Source organism: Bemisia tabaci, chromosome 3 (assembly GCF_918797505.1).
Source record: "Bemisia tabaci chromosome 3, PGI_BMITA_v3".
In the NCBI taxonomy this organism is placed as follows: domain Eukaryota; kingdom Metazoa; phylum Arthropoda; class Insecta; order Hemiptera; family Aleyrodidae; genus Bemisia; species Bemisia tabaci.
Genome location: NC_092795.1, coordinates 10,892,340 through 10,909,292, shown reverse-complemented (window position 1 = coordinate 10,909,292; position 16,953 = coordinate 10,892,340). Strand labels below are relative to the sequence as shown.

General features: G+C 37.5%; 2 protein-coding genes across 6 annotated transcripts in view; one reads left to right on the top strand and one right to left on the bottom strand.

The window, feature by feature from the left end:
* The window catches only part of LOC109044277 (serine/threonine-protein phosphatase 2A regulatory subunit B'' subunit delta), a 91,815-nt gene extending 83,892 nt beyond the window's left edge, over window positions 1-7,923 (top strand). Inside the window, exon 10 of one of the 2 annotated variants that reach the window (XM_072297745.1) lies at window positions 540-7,923. In XM_072297745.1, coding sequence (XP_072153846.1) covers window positions 540-915 — 376 coding nt within the window. In that variant the 3' untranslated portion in view covers window positions 916-7,923. The remainder of the gene's footprint in view (window positions 1-539) is intronic. The other variant, XM_072297747.1, reaches the window with a different exon arrangement.
* A 1,091-nt stretch (window positions 7,924-9,014) lies between these two features.
* Window positions 9,015-16,953, bottom strand: part of LOC109044333 (protein Wnt-16) — a 33,855-nt gene continuing 25,916 nt past the window's right edge. For all 4 annotated transcript variants that reach the window (XM_019062010.2, XM_072297748.1, XM_072297749.1 and 1 more), the window contains 5 exons: window positions 16,382-16,623; window positions 15,246-15,462; window positions 14,048-14,225; window positions 10,721-10,995; window positions 9,015-9,232 (listed from right to left, as the gene is read on the bottom strand). In XM_019062010.2, the coding sequence (XP_018917555.2) occupies window positions 9,058-9,232; window positions 10,721-10,995; window positions 14,048-14,225; window positions 15,246-15,462; window positions 16,382-16,502 (966 nt within the window). In that variant the 5' untranslated portion in view covers window positions 16,503-16,623 and the 3' untranslated portion in view covers window positions 9,015-9,057. The remainder of the gene's footprint in view (window positions 9,233-10,720; window positions 10,996-14,047; window positions 14,226-15,245; window positions 15,463-16,381; window positions 16,624-16,953) is intronic.

Below are 16,953 nucleotides of genomic sequence, written 5' to 3'. Positions count from 1 at the left end.
CTCTGACAATTTTAAAGAACACCAAATACTAGAAAGTTTTCCTATGATTCCTGTGAGGCTCAACCTTCGAAGAATGTTCTAGGCCCCAAAAAGGTTGCTTTACAGTAATGACAAACCTGGTTCATAATTTAGGAACTCGAAGACAACAGGTTCTTTCAGAGATCATCATGTATCGTACTATGCTGAAAAATCATGGAAATCAATATGGTACAATATCAGATACAACTAAAACAAAATTAAAACATCGGGAGGAATCAGGGAGCCTGTACAAATGAAAATGGTGAATTTTTATTAGCCCTGAATATTTTACAAAAATGTGACTCACCCTCATTTTAAATTAAATGTTATCTCTGTAATTAAATGGGCATCCCTGGGGCTAAGCTTTGATGGACACAGAACCGTACAGCTCGTTTATCTTCAATTTTTTGAGGGGTTTTTTCCTCTCTCTCTCCCCCTCTCCCTCCCCCCCTTTCTCTCTCTATCTAGCTCTAGGATACTTGATATCATTGTTCTTCACCTATTGTTTGCTTTTTTTCCAGCACACCATACTCAGATGATGAGTCCAGTGAGTCGGCCAGTGATGAGGGTCATCCGTGTGATGGAGAGGACCTGCTGTCACCAAACCTCGATGACATTTATTCAGCCAACTCGGCGCCCCTTCGCAAGCCGTTCCGCGCCAGCCGCAAACTGAAGCCAGATATTGAGTACATGTATATAACAGGGAACCCGACCCCACCTCCGGTCGATCTATCCGAGTCCATGGTTTTCTCGAATCAAGAATTCCGCGTCTCAAGCCCCCTGGGGCTCCTCTCCAGCGATTTCATGAAGGATACGTCAAAGTGGCCTAAAAATGAGGAAGTCTCCACAGATGATTCAGCGGACTACGCTGCAGATAGTGATGATTGCTCGCTCTAGACATATCTGTTGCTATAAGATTGTAGTTGATAAACTGCTCAATTACTGGCTCATGTCATGGGTTTCGACCCATCATAAGTATTGATATCCTATCCTGAACCCCAGTCTAACAGAGACCTCACCCACCTTGCAAAGAGCACGTAACGATATTGTTTTGATTTCACTTTTAAGACTGATAATGATATTTTGGAGGAATATTGCCATAATACCTCCTCAAAATTTGGACTGCGAAAAGGCCCAGCAATAAGAACGAAATAGCAATGTTGATCAAACGCCAAGTCAAAGAAGTAATCGTCGATGAAAATCAACAATCATGTCAAAAAAAGAGTAAAAAATGTGCTTTTAAGAATTTTGATTCTCGGCAGTATTGCTCTCTGTCATATTATTAGTTTGTTCAATCTCGCTCCAACATCCCCTCACAATATTCCTGGGGCTTTTGAATTTTTGAAGCAATTTTAAAATACAATTTTTTGAGCTTTTGTGGCAAAATTGCTCTGCAGAGTGGGTAGTAATGGGACATTTTAGGGTACATTTCTGAGGAAGAAAGCAAGCAGAATGAAGTATAAAAACCTTGTGCAGGGTAGGTGTCCATTGAAACTTGTTCAATGTCTTTTGATAAAATGTAGGTGAAAAAGATACAGGGATTTAGGAAGTAGTAAATACTTACCAATTTATCTTTCAGTTCACCAAGTTTAAGGAATATTTCCTCTGTAAAAAAAAAAAAAAAAAAAAAAAAAAAAAAAAAAAAAAAAAATTATAAAAAAGCAACTTTACAATTTATCACCAATCTTATTATTTTGGAAAGGTTTCTGCCCAGTGTACGTAGGTGTAAGTGACACAGATTCTCAGTGTAAAATTCAAGCTGTCAAAATCTGTGGATTTTTCCCAATGAATGAATGAATGAATAAAAGACATATATTGGCTTTATCGAGCTTAATGTAAAAAAGTCATTGATTCAAAGTGATGTACGGAGAAGCTTGAGAAAAATTGCCTCTGCTGAAGTACCATAATGTGTATTGATGGGCCTTTTTTCTCTAATTTCTTAGTGTAGCAAGATTCCCTTTACTTAAAGTCCGTGCCAGATCAGTTTACGCTCTTCTAGATCGCCACAGAAGATCTGCCATCTTGATTTTTGTATTTTTCCAATGCTAAAGTGAAGACAGCTGGTTCTTAGGTGTCCTCTGAAAGTGTGTAAACTGATTTTGCACTGACTGCACTGGCATTCAACTGTTCTAGCTGTGGTAATTTCAAGTAATCTTTTCGTTTGTTTTTTGTTTAAGGCTTTGTTTTCTTTAGTTCACTGCCTCAGAACTGAAAGTCTGGGATTTTCTTTTAGTTTTAACCATCTAAATTGTGTTCAGTTTTTGTATAAATTGTGATGTGAAATTCCATAGAGAATGCATGGAAGAGAATATATTTAGTCGGGTATTACAAAGTTATCTTTCAACCAAGAAGAAAACATTTGTCAGTTTTAACGAAGGTTAAAATCATATTAATACCCTAGAGCAAAAAGGCGCCCAACACCATTTTAACAATTCATATATCATAGGAACATGCAGCACTGGCCCTAGTAGTTTCAAAGTTTTCGCACTTTTTGAAACCCCATACCCTGACACAGGCGCTTGATAAGGCTTCCAACTCAAGAGCCTTTATTTAGAAATTTCCAAAATGTCAAATACTAGAATTTCCCAGAAATATGATTCAGGTATCTCTATATTCTGAGGCAATGGTGTACATTTCTGCCAATGTATGAGCATAAAATAAGTTATTAAGCAGACGCCAAAACAAATAATGTTCAGATACCTTTAATCCAGTGGAGTAAAGTTAAAAAGCTCCATGATATTTTTTTCTGACATCCAAAAAGTTCTGAAATTTGGATGTGGATCAGACCTAGTTGCTCCGCAATTTCAAATATTAATTTGAGGAAAATTGCCGTTCAATCATTCACGAAAGGGTTGTTATCCAAACTTCCAATGTTTTCAGGTTGACTTTTAATCCTTACCAAAGCAAGTCTTCAATTTTAAAGTAGTCACTGACCGAGACCAAAAATCAATTAAGCAAAACAGTCCCAAAGAAACAAGATTTTCATGAAAGAAGGATCATTATAATGTTTCTTTTAATTGAATCAAAGCACTCAAATAGGGTCGAGCTAACACTAAGTCCATCTCAAAAAAATATTTTCCAACCTTTAATCCTCTAAGGAACTTAATGGCTGATTCGGTTTTCAATTTTATGCTTTTAGGTCCAATTGAAGTTTTAGCTTGCAATCTTTTAATTGAAACAAGAAAACTTTGATTTGCTCTTATATTTAGGAAATAAGTTTTGATGTAAATTTCATTGTCAGAGAAAGCCAAGGTTAATTAAGGCACTGGATGCGAAAAGGACACTTCTCGGTTGCAGTGTTTCAGAGTCTCCTCTAATATTTCATTCATTGTAAGGAAAGTGAATACATCCATTTCACTAAAAATTTTACTGGATATTCCTTATGATTCTACAGTTCTCTGTGGAAAGAATTCTGGAGTAGGACTTTTCAGTTCTTTTAGTGTCGAAAAATCTTCAATTAGAGTATTCTAGGGCAACAATGTGCAACGTGGACAACAAAAGGGTTTTGAAGCTTGGAGAATTGCATTAACTCTTTTTGTGAAAATCTGTTTTTGAAATATTTAAACAAACAAGCTTTCTATTTAGAATACAGTGGTGTTTTAAAATCTCGAGCAACCTAGTGACATAAAATGAGCTCTGTGTTACTGATTATTCGATAAATTGCACAGTAACATCAGTGCTGTACTGAACTCATGTTTCAGAAAAAATCAATGTTCACAAATTCTCTTTCTCAGGATGTATCCAAGCCTATAGCATTGTTAGGCTCCTAGAGAACTTATGAATTAGATATGATAATTTTTTATAGGAGGCAAAATATCTTCCCCTTATTCTACAGGCAGTTTTAGTAATTTTTATTTATCTCACAAAAAGGATCCTTAACTTAAAGACAATTTTTCAAGTTCTCAGGAATTCGGTTTAAGACGTGTTTCAATTTGCTTTGCTCAGCACTAAATGTTAGAATATATTTTAGGCAATGCGTCAGAGAGTAAAGTCTGTGTGTTCAATATGCCGTCTTTATTCTTGATTTTTCCTTGAATATCTTCCTGTAACAATGTTGATAAGAACCTGGAATATATCCAGTGAGCGATCAGCTGAATTTGATACAGATTGCAAACAGCTTCTGCTCTTAGGTTTTTTGTTTACCATTCTTTCGCAGCCCATATTGGTCTTGCGGAATTATGCGCACATCTACTTTAAATTGGATGAATATAAGAGATAGATTTACACTTGAAAACTTTTTTTTTTCTTCTATTTTTTGAAGTAGAATGAATAGTCGATAGTTTTTAGGGCCATCTTTCAGCTCAAATGTATTTTTTGATTACTAGAATTTATGTTTGTAAGATCCTACAATCTAGGATAGGACTACGTATTTGATCAATGTATCTAAGTATTTGATCATGTCAATTGAAACTAGGATCTTCTAGCAGTAACTTTTTTTATAATATTCTTGAATGTACATATGTACCATTCCTTGTAAATGAGAGATTTCTACGTTTGGCTCCTCGTGCTTTCTCGCCTTTAGTAAGTGTTGTAATTTCAGTGGTTCTTCTCCTCCTTTCTCCTCAGTTGTAGTTTTTTAGATCAAGTCTGTGTTATTTTGTCTATCTTTTTAAATATCCCCCTTTTGTTTTGTGGTTCTTCACTTTTTTCCTTATTTTCTCTTTAAATTTTCTCCGAGAGTGCTATCTCTTAGCGAAACTAATTTTCAGAACTGCAATGACGTTTAACTTGCACCCTAAACTTTTACTGATTTGGTAGGTCTTTGTGGCAAAATGATGAGCAATGTTTTCATTATAACTTGGGGAACGACTTTTGCTGAACTATCAAAAATTGAAGAAAAGCAGAAGAATTGGTGGTGCTTTTTACCGTCACAGCCTAAGATTAAAAATCCTTTCCCCACCCTCTCATTTAATGTTGAATTGAATCCAGAATTTTTTTTTTAAATTTTTAATACAGTGGAGATAGGGTATAATGACCCTCTAGAGATTTCTGGTCAATACAGCTGATTGCTGTCACAACTGAAACCTAAGTACATGTAATTTCAACAACTAATTTAAGACTATATGACCGAAATGTTGTTAAAAGCAATGTCATTGTAACGGATTTCCCCTTTATTTTTGAATTTTCTAGTAATGATTGCGCTATTTGATTTGTTTGACACCACCATATACACCTTTGGTTCAACAATTATTTTTGGTCCGATGATTTTCTTCCTTGTTGTCAAGTTCAGAATTAATTATGTAACACAAAAATGATTTTTTATTTTATCAGGGCACTGGTATTTCCAAGCAACCTTCGACTCAAGTATTTTGAAAATATTGGTCACAAATTTATCACTCTGTCTTTCCTATCTTGTTTTATTCTAAGTCTTATTTGTTACATTTTTTTATTAAAATTTTAAATAGTACATTGTGTGCAACACATCACCCCATACATTTTTGTTCTTTGTCCTAGTTTATAATTTAACGCATTGATGCAAAACAGGTTGATCCAAAATGTCAACTTTGTGTAAATTATATTTTTTTGCATCAGTGCGCCCATTTGTTGTTGTTGTTACTCAGTGAAATCATAGCGAAAATCATGATACAATTCAATTAATATGATTTATTTACAAATTTGAAGTTAAGTCCAGCACAAATAGCTGCAAGCTAAAAATACTTACCCTTTAAATGGACCAAATGAAATCCACTTTTTTTCATTTACGAAATCTGATAAGAGCTTCTTCAGCTCAAAATTATTGTGCTAATATCCACCCCTCTCAGTGAACAGTTTTATCAAATAACATCAGGGGATTTCTCAAGTATTATTTGAACAGTATTATGCCATAATAATTGTCATTTTTGGCGTTTGTGTTAGAAGGCAAAGCGTTGCACCACACTTTTGCGCTTCAACAGCCTAACTTGCTAAGCTTTACCGTACAACCTATGTATACTGGGTTTGTGTTACCAATGATGAACTCTATCATTTAGCTTTCGCTTTTCATAAGCCTCATAATAGGCAAATCTCCATTATTAAAATAAATCCAAATTCTTACAAGTATATGCAATATTGTGGGTAAAACTGCTACATCATGTATCTTGTTTGTAATGTTTCAAAATCTCCCCTTCCGTTTTATTTTACGAAAAGAGAACCAACCAACGCTATAGTTTGAGATTTTCACAGAATATTTCTTGCACAGAGAAGTTTTAACACATGATGTGGAGTGTTTTTCCATGTATAAAATAAACTACGACAGGGAGTCAGCAGTGTTGCACACAGAGATATGCATTTTTGCAGTTTCACTGTTAATACATCCATGAAGCTAACAACTACCTAGGTATGTCTCTAACGTGTTTTTCAGCACTTTTTTCAGAATACTGTTTAAGTCCTTATATCGAGTACCAGTCTTTTATGTCTCTCAAAAGTCTTTTAATAAATAAAATTTAAAAATCAGTATTTTACAATTATCAGTAAGTTCCTTTATTTAAGAGTGTTCAAAGGCTCCGGCTCTTGATAAGCATAAAATAATCCTGCTGCTGTTGAAGAGGGTTGTTGGTTTCACAAACGATTCTAGCTATTTTTCACTGTTTACTTACTGATCATGTATCACACTTACTGATTTTATTTTGTATTGTATTTCCAAAGTTTATAATCTGTTATGATTAGTTACCATTCTTTCCACCCCTTATTCAAGGGACTTTCAATAAGTATATTGGTCCTTCTCATAAGCTCCAAGGTAGCTCTTACATAGTAATAATCTTGAATCTGAAATCCGTCTCAAGAATCATGAAATCAAAACTGCTGAAAAATTGGATACATTGCAGTAGTGGGAGAGCCGGTTGTGGGTTTTATGAGGCAACAAACTTACTTATTGGGGCTCCTTGTACAAACGTGTTCATGCTTTTGTTTATTGTTGCAACTTCTAATCAATAGTTGAACCAGTTTTTATCCTAATTTGCTGCCTAAATCAGGATAATAATGAACCACGGTGCAATTTTAATTATGTTTTCTTTTTTTGATATTTCGTTGCTCCTCCTATGTAAAGGACACATTTTGTTTCTGCATGAGCCCCGGAAAAAAGGACGTGTCATAAAATATGTAATGCCACATCAAGGAGGGAGTTAACCGTTTTGTTTTTACATGTTAAAGGATAGGGACCTACGTCACAAAAGCGTTATGAGAGGGAAGAGGGGGTCAAAATATCCGAAATTTATAATTACGTATTTTATGATCGGCCCCAAAGCATGAAGATGTACGGAGAACAGGGCTTACACGGAAATAAGGATATGGCCTTATGTCAGAGGAGCAACGATTTCATCAAGCTCTATTTGTAATTATTTGAAATTCCTGTTTAAAGTTTCATTTTGTTTATCCAAATAAAATTTAATTTTTTTTTTTTGTATTGAAAGAAAACTTGATAGAATATTCTTCATCTGCCATACAATCCTGAACATCACTACCTCAAAAACGCAATACTGGGGAAACTATTTGACTCCTTTAGTACATTATCGTACTTCCGAAAATCAGTAATCAGTATTTAATAGCAAATGGGGACATATTCTAATTTTTTTTTTTTGTAATTTACTTTTTAAGGTCATAAAAATTATTTTGTTGCATTGAATCTTGAGTCATTCAATGTTTTTTTTTCTCTCTCTGTCTCTTTGCAATGTTGAAATACATTTGCCTCTGTTTTGTAATTATCCACCTTTTTGTTTCAACCATTATGTGTAGTGTATGTAAGTAATGTGAGTATTGTATTTATATTTTTCTATCAATATTGTTAAGTTTTGTATGAAAATGATAGCTAATAATGATTAATTGACCATGCTTAACTTTGATTTATTTAAATGGTAACCTGTCTAGCTGAAGAATTTATAAATGCAAAGTTAATTAATAAATATACCCAGTGTTTGTTAATGTTCAGAACTTTCTGTGTGTCATTTCAATTTACCTTCTTAATCAATGCCCATTGTAGGTAAATGAGACTAGCTTTTGAGACCTAATCATGCTCAATTAATGCTTGGGAATTTTCAAAAGGCAATCCAAGTTTTTCCATGTCTGGCTTTAGTTGATCATATCCAAGTTGTCTTCTAAGGTATCTACAAAACATGAAAGAGGGTTGTGCAAACCGGCCACAAAGTGACTCAACGGGGATTGTCTTGATTTGTTTAAAGTCTTTTCAAAGACTTTTGGAAGTATGCGCTTTAAAATGGAGTCGCAAAATATACGCAAGCGAGCGTCAAAATCGAGCATCGGGCATGTTGTTGAATTTTTGCATAGCTGTAACTTAAGTTCCCTGAGCTTCTCAGTAAAGTATAACATATCGTTAGATGCTAAACCGAACGAATAATAATTTTGACAGGTTTTTATTCAATCTCTGTCAACTGCCAACACATTTCTAAGGGGTAATGTGATTTTTTATAATTAGGATAATTAAAACATTGGCCAAAACAACAACAATGAACTTAAACTATTACATTCCTTCAACGTAAATCAGGGGTGGGAAGAAATTGTTGGAAATTATTTGGTCAATCAGCAACGTTCAATCAATCGTCAATCGGACGAAAAATTTGACAATTGATCTATTTTATCAGGTAGAGAATCCTGAGGACTGAGCATCTAGTCAGAGTTCCCGCACCAATTTCAGTGTTTGCCGAACTCTGACATAGATTAATACATCATAATTTTTTGCGTTTTTTTAATATAATTACAAGCTTTGTAACTTTTTTTTTTTTTTTTTTTTTATGGGAGCTATGGATTTTTGAAGGTTATTGCTTTGAAAAGTGGCAACATCAATTCCCTGCGGTTTTTGCCTAAACCCAGCCAGATGCAGGTCCAGGATGACCTACACAATCATCCCCTAAAGTTGCGTACAATCCCTGCCGGGTCACTTTTTGACCGTTTTCTGAGGATTGTCTTCCCTAATACTCGAGTTAGAGGAGGCCACTATTCTCTCTTAGTTATGTTTTAGTGATACGAAGCATCTCGTAGAGGTGGGTAAAGTAAAATTATTGACATCCGGAACGAGGAAGTAGATTTTATTAAAAATTCAGAGTGTAGCTATATACAGGTATTGATAGTTTGGAGTTCGGTGCAGGTTTTGCACTTGACGCGGCAGCACCAGATATGTTTGCAGTGGCATCTGTAGATATGTTCGACGACCCGCGATCGGTAGCCGCGCCCGCAACACATCCTCCCGCAGCCAGAGGAGTCGACCGCTGTCTCATTGCACTCCCTGTTGACCAAAGGACAAGGCAATTTATTAAACGTTGGAATGAATGTGTGATGTAAAAGCCAATCGCTGCAAAATATGTGACCGAACTAAAGTATGTTTCTCTAAAAATCGAATTTTTTGACCCCCTGTCCACCCTAACGCAGTTGTGAAAAGGTATTTAATTTAATTTTAATCCCTTTTTTTAAAAAAAAAAAAAAAAAAAAAAAAAAAAAAACTTTCTTTGATTCCTCCTCCTCATCCAAGTAACATTTTTCAAAGGAAAAATTGCGATATTTTGAAATTAGATTGCGAATTTTTTCACGATTTTTTGGCCATGAAATCGCTAGGATCATCAACATCTGAGCGATTCGCTCTGATTTTAGTTAAAATCGAAATTTTATCTCAATTTATCCATTTTTTTTATTTTTTTATTTATTTTTCATTTTTTATTTTTTTTGTTTTTGTTTGATAATATTGCGCCAAGCACCGCTCACGCGAGGGCTGGCCAAAACGAAATGAAACGAGCTACGACCTTACTTTGTCCTAGTGACTCTTTATAGGTTCTAGTTACATCTCCTTTCGGTGGAATTCTGGAATTTTCCACCTTTGCCGAGTTATAGCAAAATTCTGGGTTTTTTGGGTCCCCCTCGTAGGTCTAAAAGTACACTCAAAACAAGAATCAGACATTAAAGTGAAAAATAAGAAAAAATTGACTGTCAGCACAGCCGAAGGAGAGAAGTGCTCGGTCCTCTTTTAAGTTTTCTCCTTCCGAATCTGAGCGACATCAAGTACCTCATTGGCATCATAGAGTGGAGCATTTCGAGTTCACGCCTAGCGCCATCGCGCCTTCAATTTTGCAGATGCAACACGGACATCCATCAAGCACGATTAGTTGTATCTCTGCGCCGTCATCAACGCGCGTTGGGGTGTCACACATTATGGAAATTTGAGAATGTTTAAGGGCTACTTTGCTCAATATATGTATCCATAAGCGGTCCCTTCACGACATGGAGAAGGAGATGACACTGCTCCAAAATTGAATCAGTGAGAACGAAAACACACCAACTCGAAAAAATGAGACACAATCGTGACACACACAAAACTGCATAGTAGGTGAAGAAGTTAGGTAGTCTAAGAAAAAGATTTTTGGTGCCTGAAAGCAAGTACTTAAGGACACTTTAAAAGTCCAAGTTGGAACAGATACGGTAACTTCAATGACCTTATGATAATTGTTTGTCCTCGGTGAAAAGTGAGCATTTTCAAGTTACCGAGTTGGTGTGTTTTCGTTCTCACTGATTCAAGTATATATTTGCTTGATATGCCATAAAGTGCAAATGAAAAGAAAGAAAATGATCTTTTCATACCCTTTTTTTTTTAATTTATGAGAAGAGAGTTACAGGGACACTTGTTGACTTTATCACCTCGATGTAATCAACGAGAAAATGTAATTTTCTAAAAATTACAAAAAAGGAAAAAAAAATTTACGTTGCCTTTTTTTCGTGATCTCACCTGCCAGAGGTGCCCAGACTGCCGGTGCGATCGTCCCTGATGCAATAGTCTGGAGATCGAGTGACGTAAACGAGCTCCGTGACGTCATCGGGGTGAGATTTTGCCCGCCCTTTCGGAAGTTCTCGGATCTCCACGCTGCGCGCGTAGTGTCCAAGTAACGCTTGGCCAACGGAGCCTTCAAAGTCGCTGGATACCGCCTTCCAACACGTCTTCACATTGCAGGAGCCGGACACCCCGTGACACTTGCATTGTGTCGTCACACTTTTTGTCGAAGCCTACAACGAAATCCTGAGATTAGTTTTGCATGTAAAATGTCTCTTTCTTTGCGCTTCGGATGATTGAGATGGGCAATGTGGATGCTTAATTTTTGGAGACGACACGGTCAAACATGAGAGGTGTCTCCAAAAATGATCAGAAAACTTTTTCAGGGCTGCATTTCTTCTTTATCTATTGATAAATGGACTGCATTTTGCAATTTGGAACTATAAATTCTGGCTCTTCTGGAAACACACTTATATGCCTAGGGAAACTAATGGCACATACAGCATTTTTAAGCCGGGCTAGAATTTATAGTTTCAAATTTCAAAATGTAGTTCAAATGAAGTTAGTCATCTAGTATCCGTCTTGCTTATCAATATTACAATGGTGAGAGTAAAATTTGTTTTATTTTCAAAATTGTCGAGTTTTTTTTCTTTAAAAAAAAAAAAAAATCACGAATTCTGATTGAGAGTGCCCCGACAGCCGACCCGTTCCGCAGTCAGGTAAGAAAATCGACATTGGAGTGTTTGAATTAAAACTTACTGGAAATACATTTCGAGAGGCGATTTATTCATTTTCAAGTAAACCGGATGCGTAAAATTGCATATCAATCGACAATTATAGCTCCAGCAGTCCAGCAGGTTAGAATTTTGAACATTTTTTCCTGACAAAAAAATTTTCTCGCATTGCAAACTTCAAATCATCATACCTGTGATCAGCTGCCTGATTGGAGCATCTTCTCCTAGCGATTTTTTCTTCTCTTTAAATGCTCATAAAAAACTCATTTAAGCAGTTTTACTAAAAACTCAATTTGGAATTTTTTAGCAATGACATTCTTTTCCCTTTACATGATGTCATTTAATATTTTCAGTAAAGAAATTTTTGACATTTGATTCATTAGTATTGAAGTAGAATCGCCTAGCTTGTGCAGGGCCGGATTTACCTACTTGCCGCCCGTGGGCCGCCTGTATTTGGCCACCCCCTTCTCATTCGTTTTGAAACATCAATAAAAACCATCAAATGAACGTGCCAGCGGGGGAGGGGTGCATGAGACGCGTTTACTTGTGTTGAACACATTTTTTGGGAAAGCCCTGTCAACACGACTAGCAAAAGTTCACCGAACTTTGCGCGGAAGTAAACCTATCTGTGGGTGGACAAGGCCTTCCATTCATAAGAAATGAACGAAAAAATTATGAAAGAACAAACATAAATGTGGATTAATGATTTTAACTTCCGCTGCCGCGCCGCGCAGACCGCACCGTGTTTGGCGCAATGCGTAAAGTATATCGACAGTCTTGTAGGCGCCATGAGTTTCACGCCGACCGTTGCTGAACGCACTGTGTTTGACGCAATGCGTGAAGTATTCACGCAGTCTTGTAGGCGCTATGCGTTACACGCTGATCGCACTGCGTTTGCAGCAATGCGTGAAGTATTTGTGCAGTCATGTAGGGGCTAATGTGTGTTCCATGCCGATCGCAGCGCCGAGGGCTTCTTCTTTTCATCTCAAGTCCTCGTCATCGTTTCTCTCTAAGTCGCTCCGTTCCAGGCCAAATTGCGTGTTTGGTTTCTCTCTTAACTCGACTAGTAAAAGGTGCTGTCTCTTGTATCACTGAAGTACGACACACGTAGAAATCACTATACTCTCAGAAAATTTGTTGCTTTTGTTGCATTTTCTCGTTTGTAATTTTTTTTTTCTAAATTCGAATTTTCTATACTTACATTTAAAAAAAAAATTCAAAATTTGCCGCCCCCTATAGATTTGCCGCCATGGGCCGCGGCCCATGTGGCCACCCCCTTAATACGGCCCTGAGCTTGTGTAGACATCGTTTCCTTGAGAAAAGAACGCAAGTTACATTTCAATGGAGCAAAGTTTCCTTTTTAAATTTCATTTTAACGTTCGAGGAAACCGTTGGGCATTTCATGCTGATATCGCACCTGACTTTTCTTCGAATTACACGCTAAAATGGACAAACTTTTTCACAGACATTTTAGAATCATTTTATAAAAAATTGAATTGTTTTAGTCAGTGTCACAACTTCGGCATGTTTGTCTCGAAAAAGCCAAAATGTATCGATCAAAAGAAATTTTTTTAAAGCGTGTATTTTTCCCATTTTTGGACCCTTCTGATGGCTTCAAAGATATTCCATGCATAAACGAAGTGGTTATTCATCAGTACCGTGTCGCTTAATAAAACTTTATTCATTAGTTCCATATCCCTAACCGGAAAACTTTCTGAGAAATGTGCACAAAGTTATACTTAAACAATTTCAAACTAACATGAGTATAACACACTAAACAGAGCTTAGTGATGTGCTTATTCAGAAACTCTTACAGGAAACATTTTTTCATATCTCAATAAATCACATTATCATCATGTTTTTATTTTAAAATTGAATGTGGCCATATCACTGTGAGCAATTGTTTATGTTTCTAAGCTGCTGACATTGCTTACTTTAGAATTGAAGGCGAACTGTTAGCTTGAATGTGAGGCGGTACACTGTAAGCAGACGATATTAGTTCACCATAATGCTTGATACGAATAAACGTGACCACATTTTTGCAAGCAACTATTACTACTCTCAAGCTGGTCACATTGCCTATTACAATATTGAAGGCGAACTGGTTAGAATGGGCGCGCGACGATGCACCGTTGATAACATTCCATTAATACAATGTATAATACGAATGAGCGTGGTTTCATTACTGTGCGTCTACGATTCCCGTGCTTTTCTAATTCCTCCAGATAATACCAAAAGATCACAATAAATGGCGATTGCTTCTTGACTGGGATCAAAAATGCATCACTAATTTGACAATTTCTAGACATAAGGATGACGTTTCATTGGCTGATTTTTTTTTCTGTATCCAGTAAAGTCACCCTAGGGGTGGAAAGTGTTCTGGTGAGCGATACAAAATTCATCCGGAAAATTACGTGAGAGGTGCTTAGAAATTCGTCTGGTCCCGGGACATGGTACCGACGAATATTTCATTTGGAGGCGCAAGGTAGCGATGAATAAATGGATTTTGAATTAAGAACCCGCCTGTGAAATAAGTGGAATAAGCTCTTACTCTTCTACCGATTTTGTTGTTGTGGAGGTTGGCGAGGGCCACAAGCTGGGATGTGGTGTCGTCGTGTGGGTCTCTCCCGTAAAGAAGTCTAATTCCATGATTCATCGATTCCTCGATCATGTCCCTGCCAGGCATATCCCTGCCACGTCGATAGTTCACCGAGTTCCTCTTCCGATACCTAGAAGGGAAAATCTCAACTCTTCATCAGCTATCATTGCTATCAGGTGAAAGGGTATCGCAGAAAGAACTTAAAGATTTTTTTATTCGATACCATAACATAGAGCTTCGAAAAAGTTTCAGATTTTCGAAGCTCCTCGCTGAGTGGGCAATTTTTACCGCAGGGACTGTAAGAAAATTGCCTACGGAGCAAGGGGCTTCGGAAATACCGAAGCTATTTCGACGGCCCGCAGATTTATTCTTCGGATTTTCGAAGCCCCTTGCTTCGTAGGCAATTTTCTTACAGTCCATGTGGTAGGAAATGCCTACTCAGCAAAGAGCCTCGAAAATCTGAAACTTTTTCAAAGCTCTGTTGCGTTGAAATGACGCATTTCTGACAAATTTTGTGCGAAAGCTGGTGGCCTTACTTTTTGCGCTCTCTCACGTGCGCAATCTGTTTTTCCAAATGTCATCTACCAAAAAAATTATCGCAATTTTAAAATTCGGGAACACTCGTAACGTCATTTTCCAAAGACATACGACCTTGAAAATAACAAAAAATGAATAGTACGCTAAAAAATACCCCGCTACACAAAGTTCCAGCTACTTACGACAAAATAAAGAGGAGTTACAATAATTCAAAAGAAAAAATGGCAACTTTGGAAGCGCATAGTTCTTTTATGAAGCATGTTCGGGCATATGTGTATACAAAAAAAAAAAAAATAGTCATATTTTGAACAGAAAAATCTATCCTAAAAGTTAAAAACGTTAACTTCCGGACACACTGTATTTTGTCCATAAATTGCAACCACCAGCTTCCTTCGATATGATCACGCCGTTTTCTCCTCGCCCTCTTTGTCTATTGCTTTGTCTATTAATTTCAAAATTCAGCATGAGGATCTCCTGGGTCCATATTCTCATCGGTCATACTTTGCAGCCGTATGTTACTACGCTCTTGACGATCGCATTGTAAATCCCTCTTTTCTTTTTTTGTGGAGATCCTCTGATCCCAGAGTATTGAATTTAACGAGGCGATAGGTACCTTTTCTTTTCGTGGCGATCAGTGACGCGGCGGGCAATGCGGACAGCATGACGAGTGTTGTCCCCGCAACCGCCCCAGTGGAAGCCCGCGGGGCTCCGGCCCCGTGGCAAGGGGGCGCACCCACACTGCGGCGTTGTCCCTGCCGCACACGCCCGCGCCAACGTGTACACGAGCGCCGCTGAACTCAGTGCATACACCATCGCCTGTTCCCGGGTCCCTGAAATCAAACGCATTCGTGCATTTAACATTAAATTAAAAGTTAAAATCATTTAAACATATTTTGTCTGAAAATGAGAATAGTGGAGTACTTTGTGTAATCAACCGCGCATTCGAACGATAAGGGGAGTAAAGCTCTTGCAATTCTTGGATCATGAAAGATGGTAACATTTTTTTTTTCTTTTTTTTTTTTTTTTTTTTTTTAGAAAATTACATTTTTTTCGTTGATAACATCGAGGTGAAAAAGTCTACATAAAAGTTGTCCCTGTAACTCTCTTCTCGTAACTTTAATGAAAAAGGGTATGCAAGGATGATTCTCTTCCTTTTGATTTGCCCTTGATGGCATACCAAGCAAATATATGATTACGGAAAAGTGCCATCTCCTTCTCAATGTCGTGAAGGGACCACTCATGGCCACACCATATCATAGCATGTTTTGAGCAAACTAACCCTTAAATTCTCTCAAATTTCAATAATAAGTGACAACTTAACGCGAGTTAATGACGGCGCAGAGATACAACTAATCGTGCTCGATGGATGTCCGTGTTGCATCTGCAAAATTGAAGGCGCGACGGCGCGATGCGTGAACTCGCAATGCTCCGCTCTCTGCCGGTGTCGCTCAGATTCGATAGATAAGTTAGGGAACGAGGGCCGAGTACTTCTATCCTTCGGCTTTGTTGACGATAGACTTTTTCGCTTTTTTTCACTTCAATGTCTGATTCTTTTGTTACGGTGTATTTGTAGACCTACGAGAAAGTATTCCATTGATCAACCAGCAAATAGCTTTAAATCGTTCCACGTTTTGCAACACTTACAACTTTCACTATAGCAAAATTAAACGACGAAAATAAAGAAAGCAGTCACAGTCACACATCACAGTCAGAGATTCAAAGGTGTCTATGCTGCCTTACATCCATTACCTGTGTATAGATCTGGGGTGGTTCCAGCCTGCCTAATACTGGAGCAGTTCCAGCGCCTGTGCTTGAAGAGATTCTGACAGGAGGAGACCGTGAGCCTGGCCGCCTCCACGATCTCCATCATTTCCGCAGGCGAGGATTCGCAAAGATGCACCAAGTCGGTTGTCTGTGCCTTGAGCAGGTGAGTCGCCACTTCGCAGTCTGGGCTGCCTGTCTCGTTTCCTGTGTCAAGCTCCTGCAACGCCCTGAAACACCACGCACGCAAATTGAGTTACACCGACGTACATTCGGTATTGCAAAGGAGGTCTTGTGCCCTTAAATCGTCGTCTCCTGGAGCGGTCGTAAGAACGTAACTCACAAGTCACAATCTGTGCGATGGTTGCAAAATAGATTGAAACAATCCAATTTTTTACAAGAATATGACTGTTCAATTTCGGTCCAAAATTTTCCTGATTTTTGCGCGTGATCAGAAAGAAATAAGTGACCTTTTCGGTGAGAAAGCCCGGAAGTTTCCTCGAAAAATACAACGATGAAATGGTGCAGAGCTTAAGTGACCACATGTTGCAATTTTGACT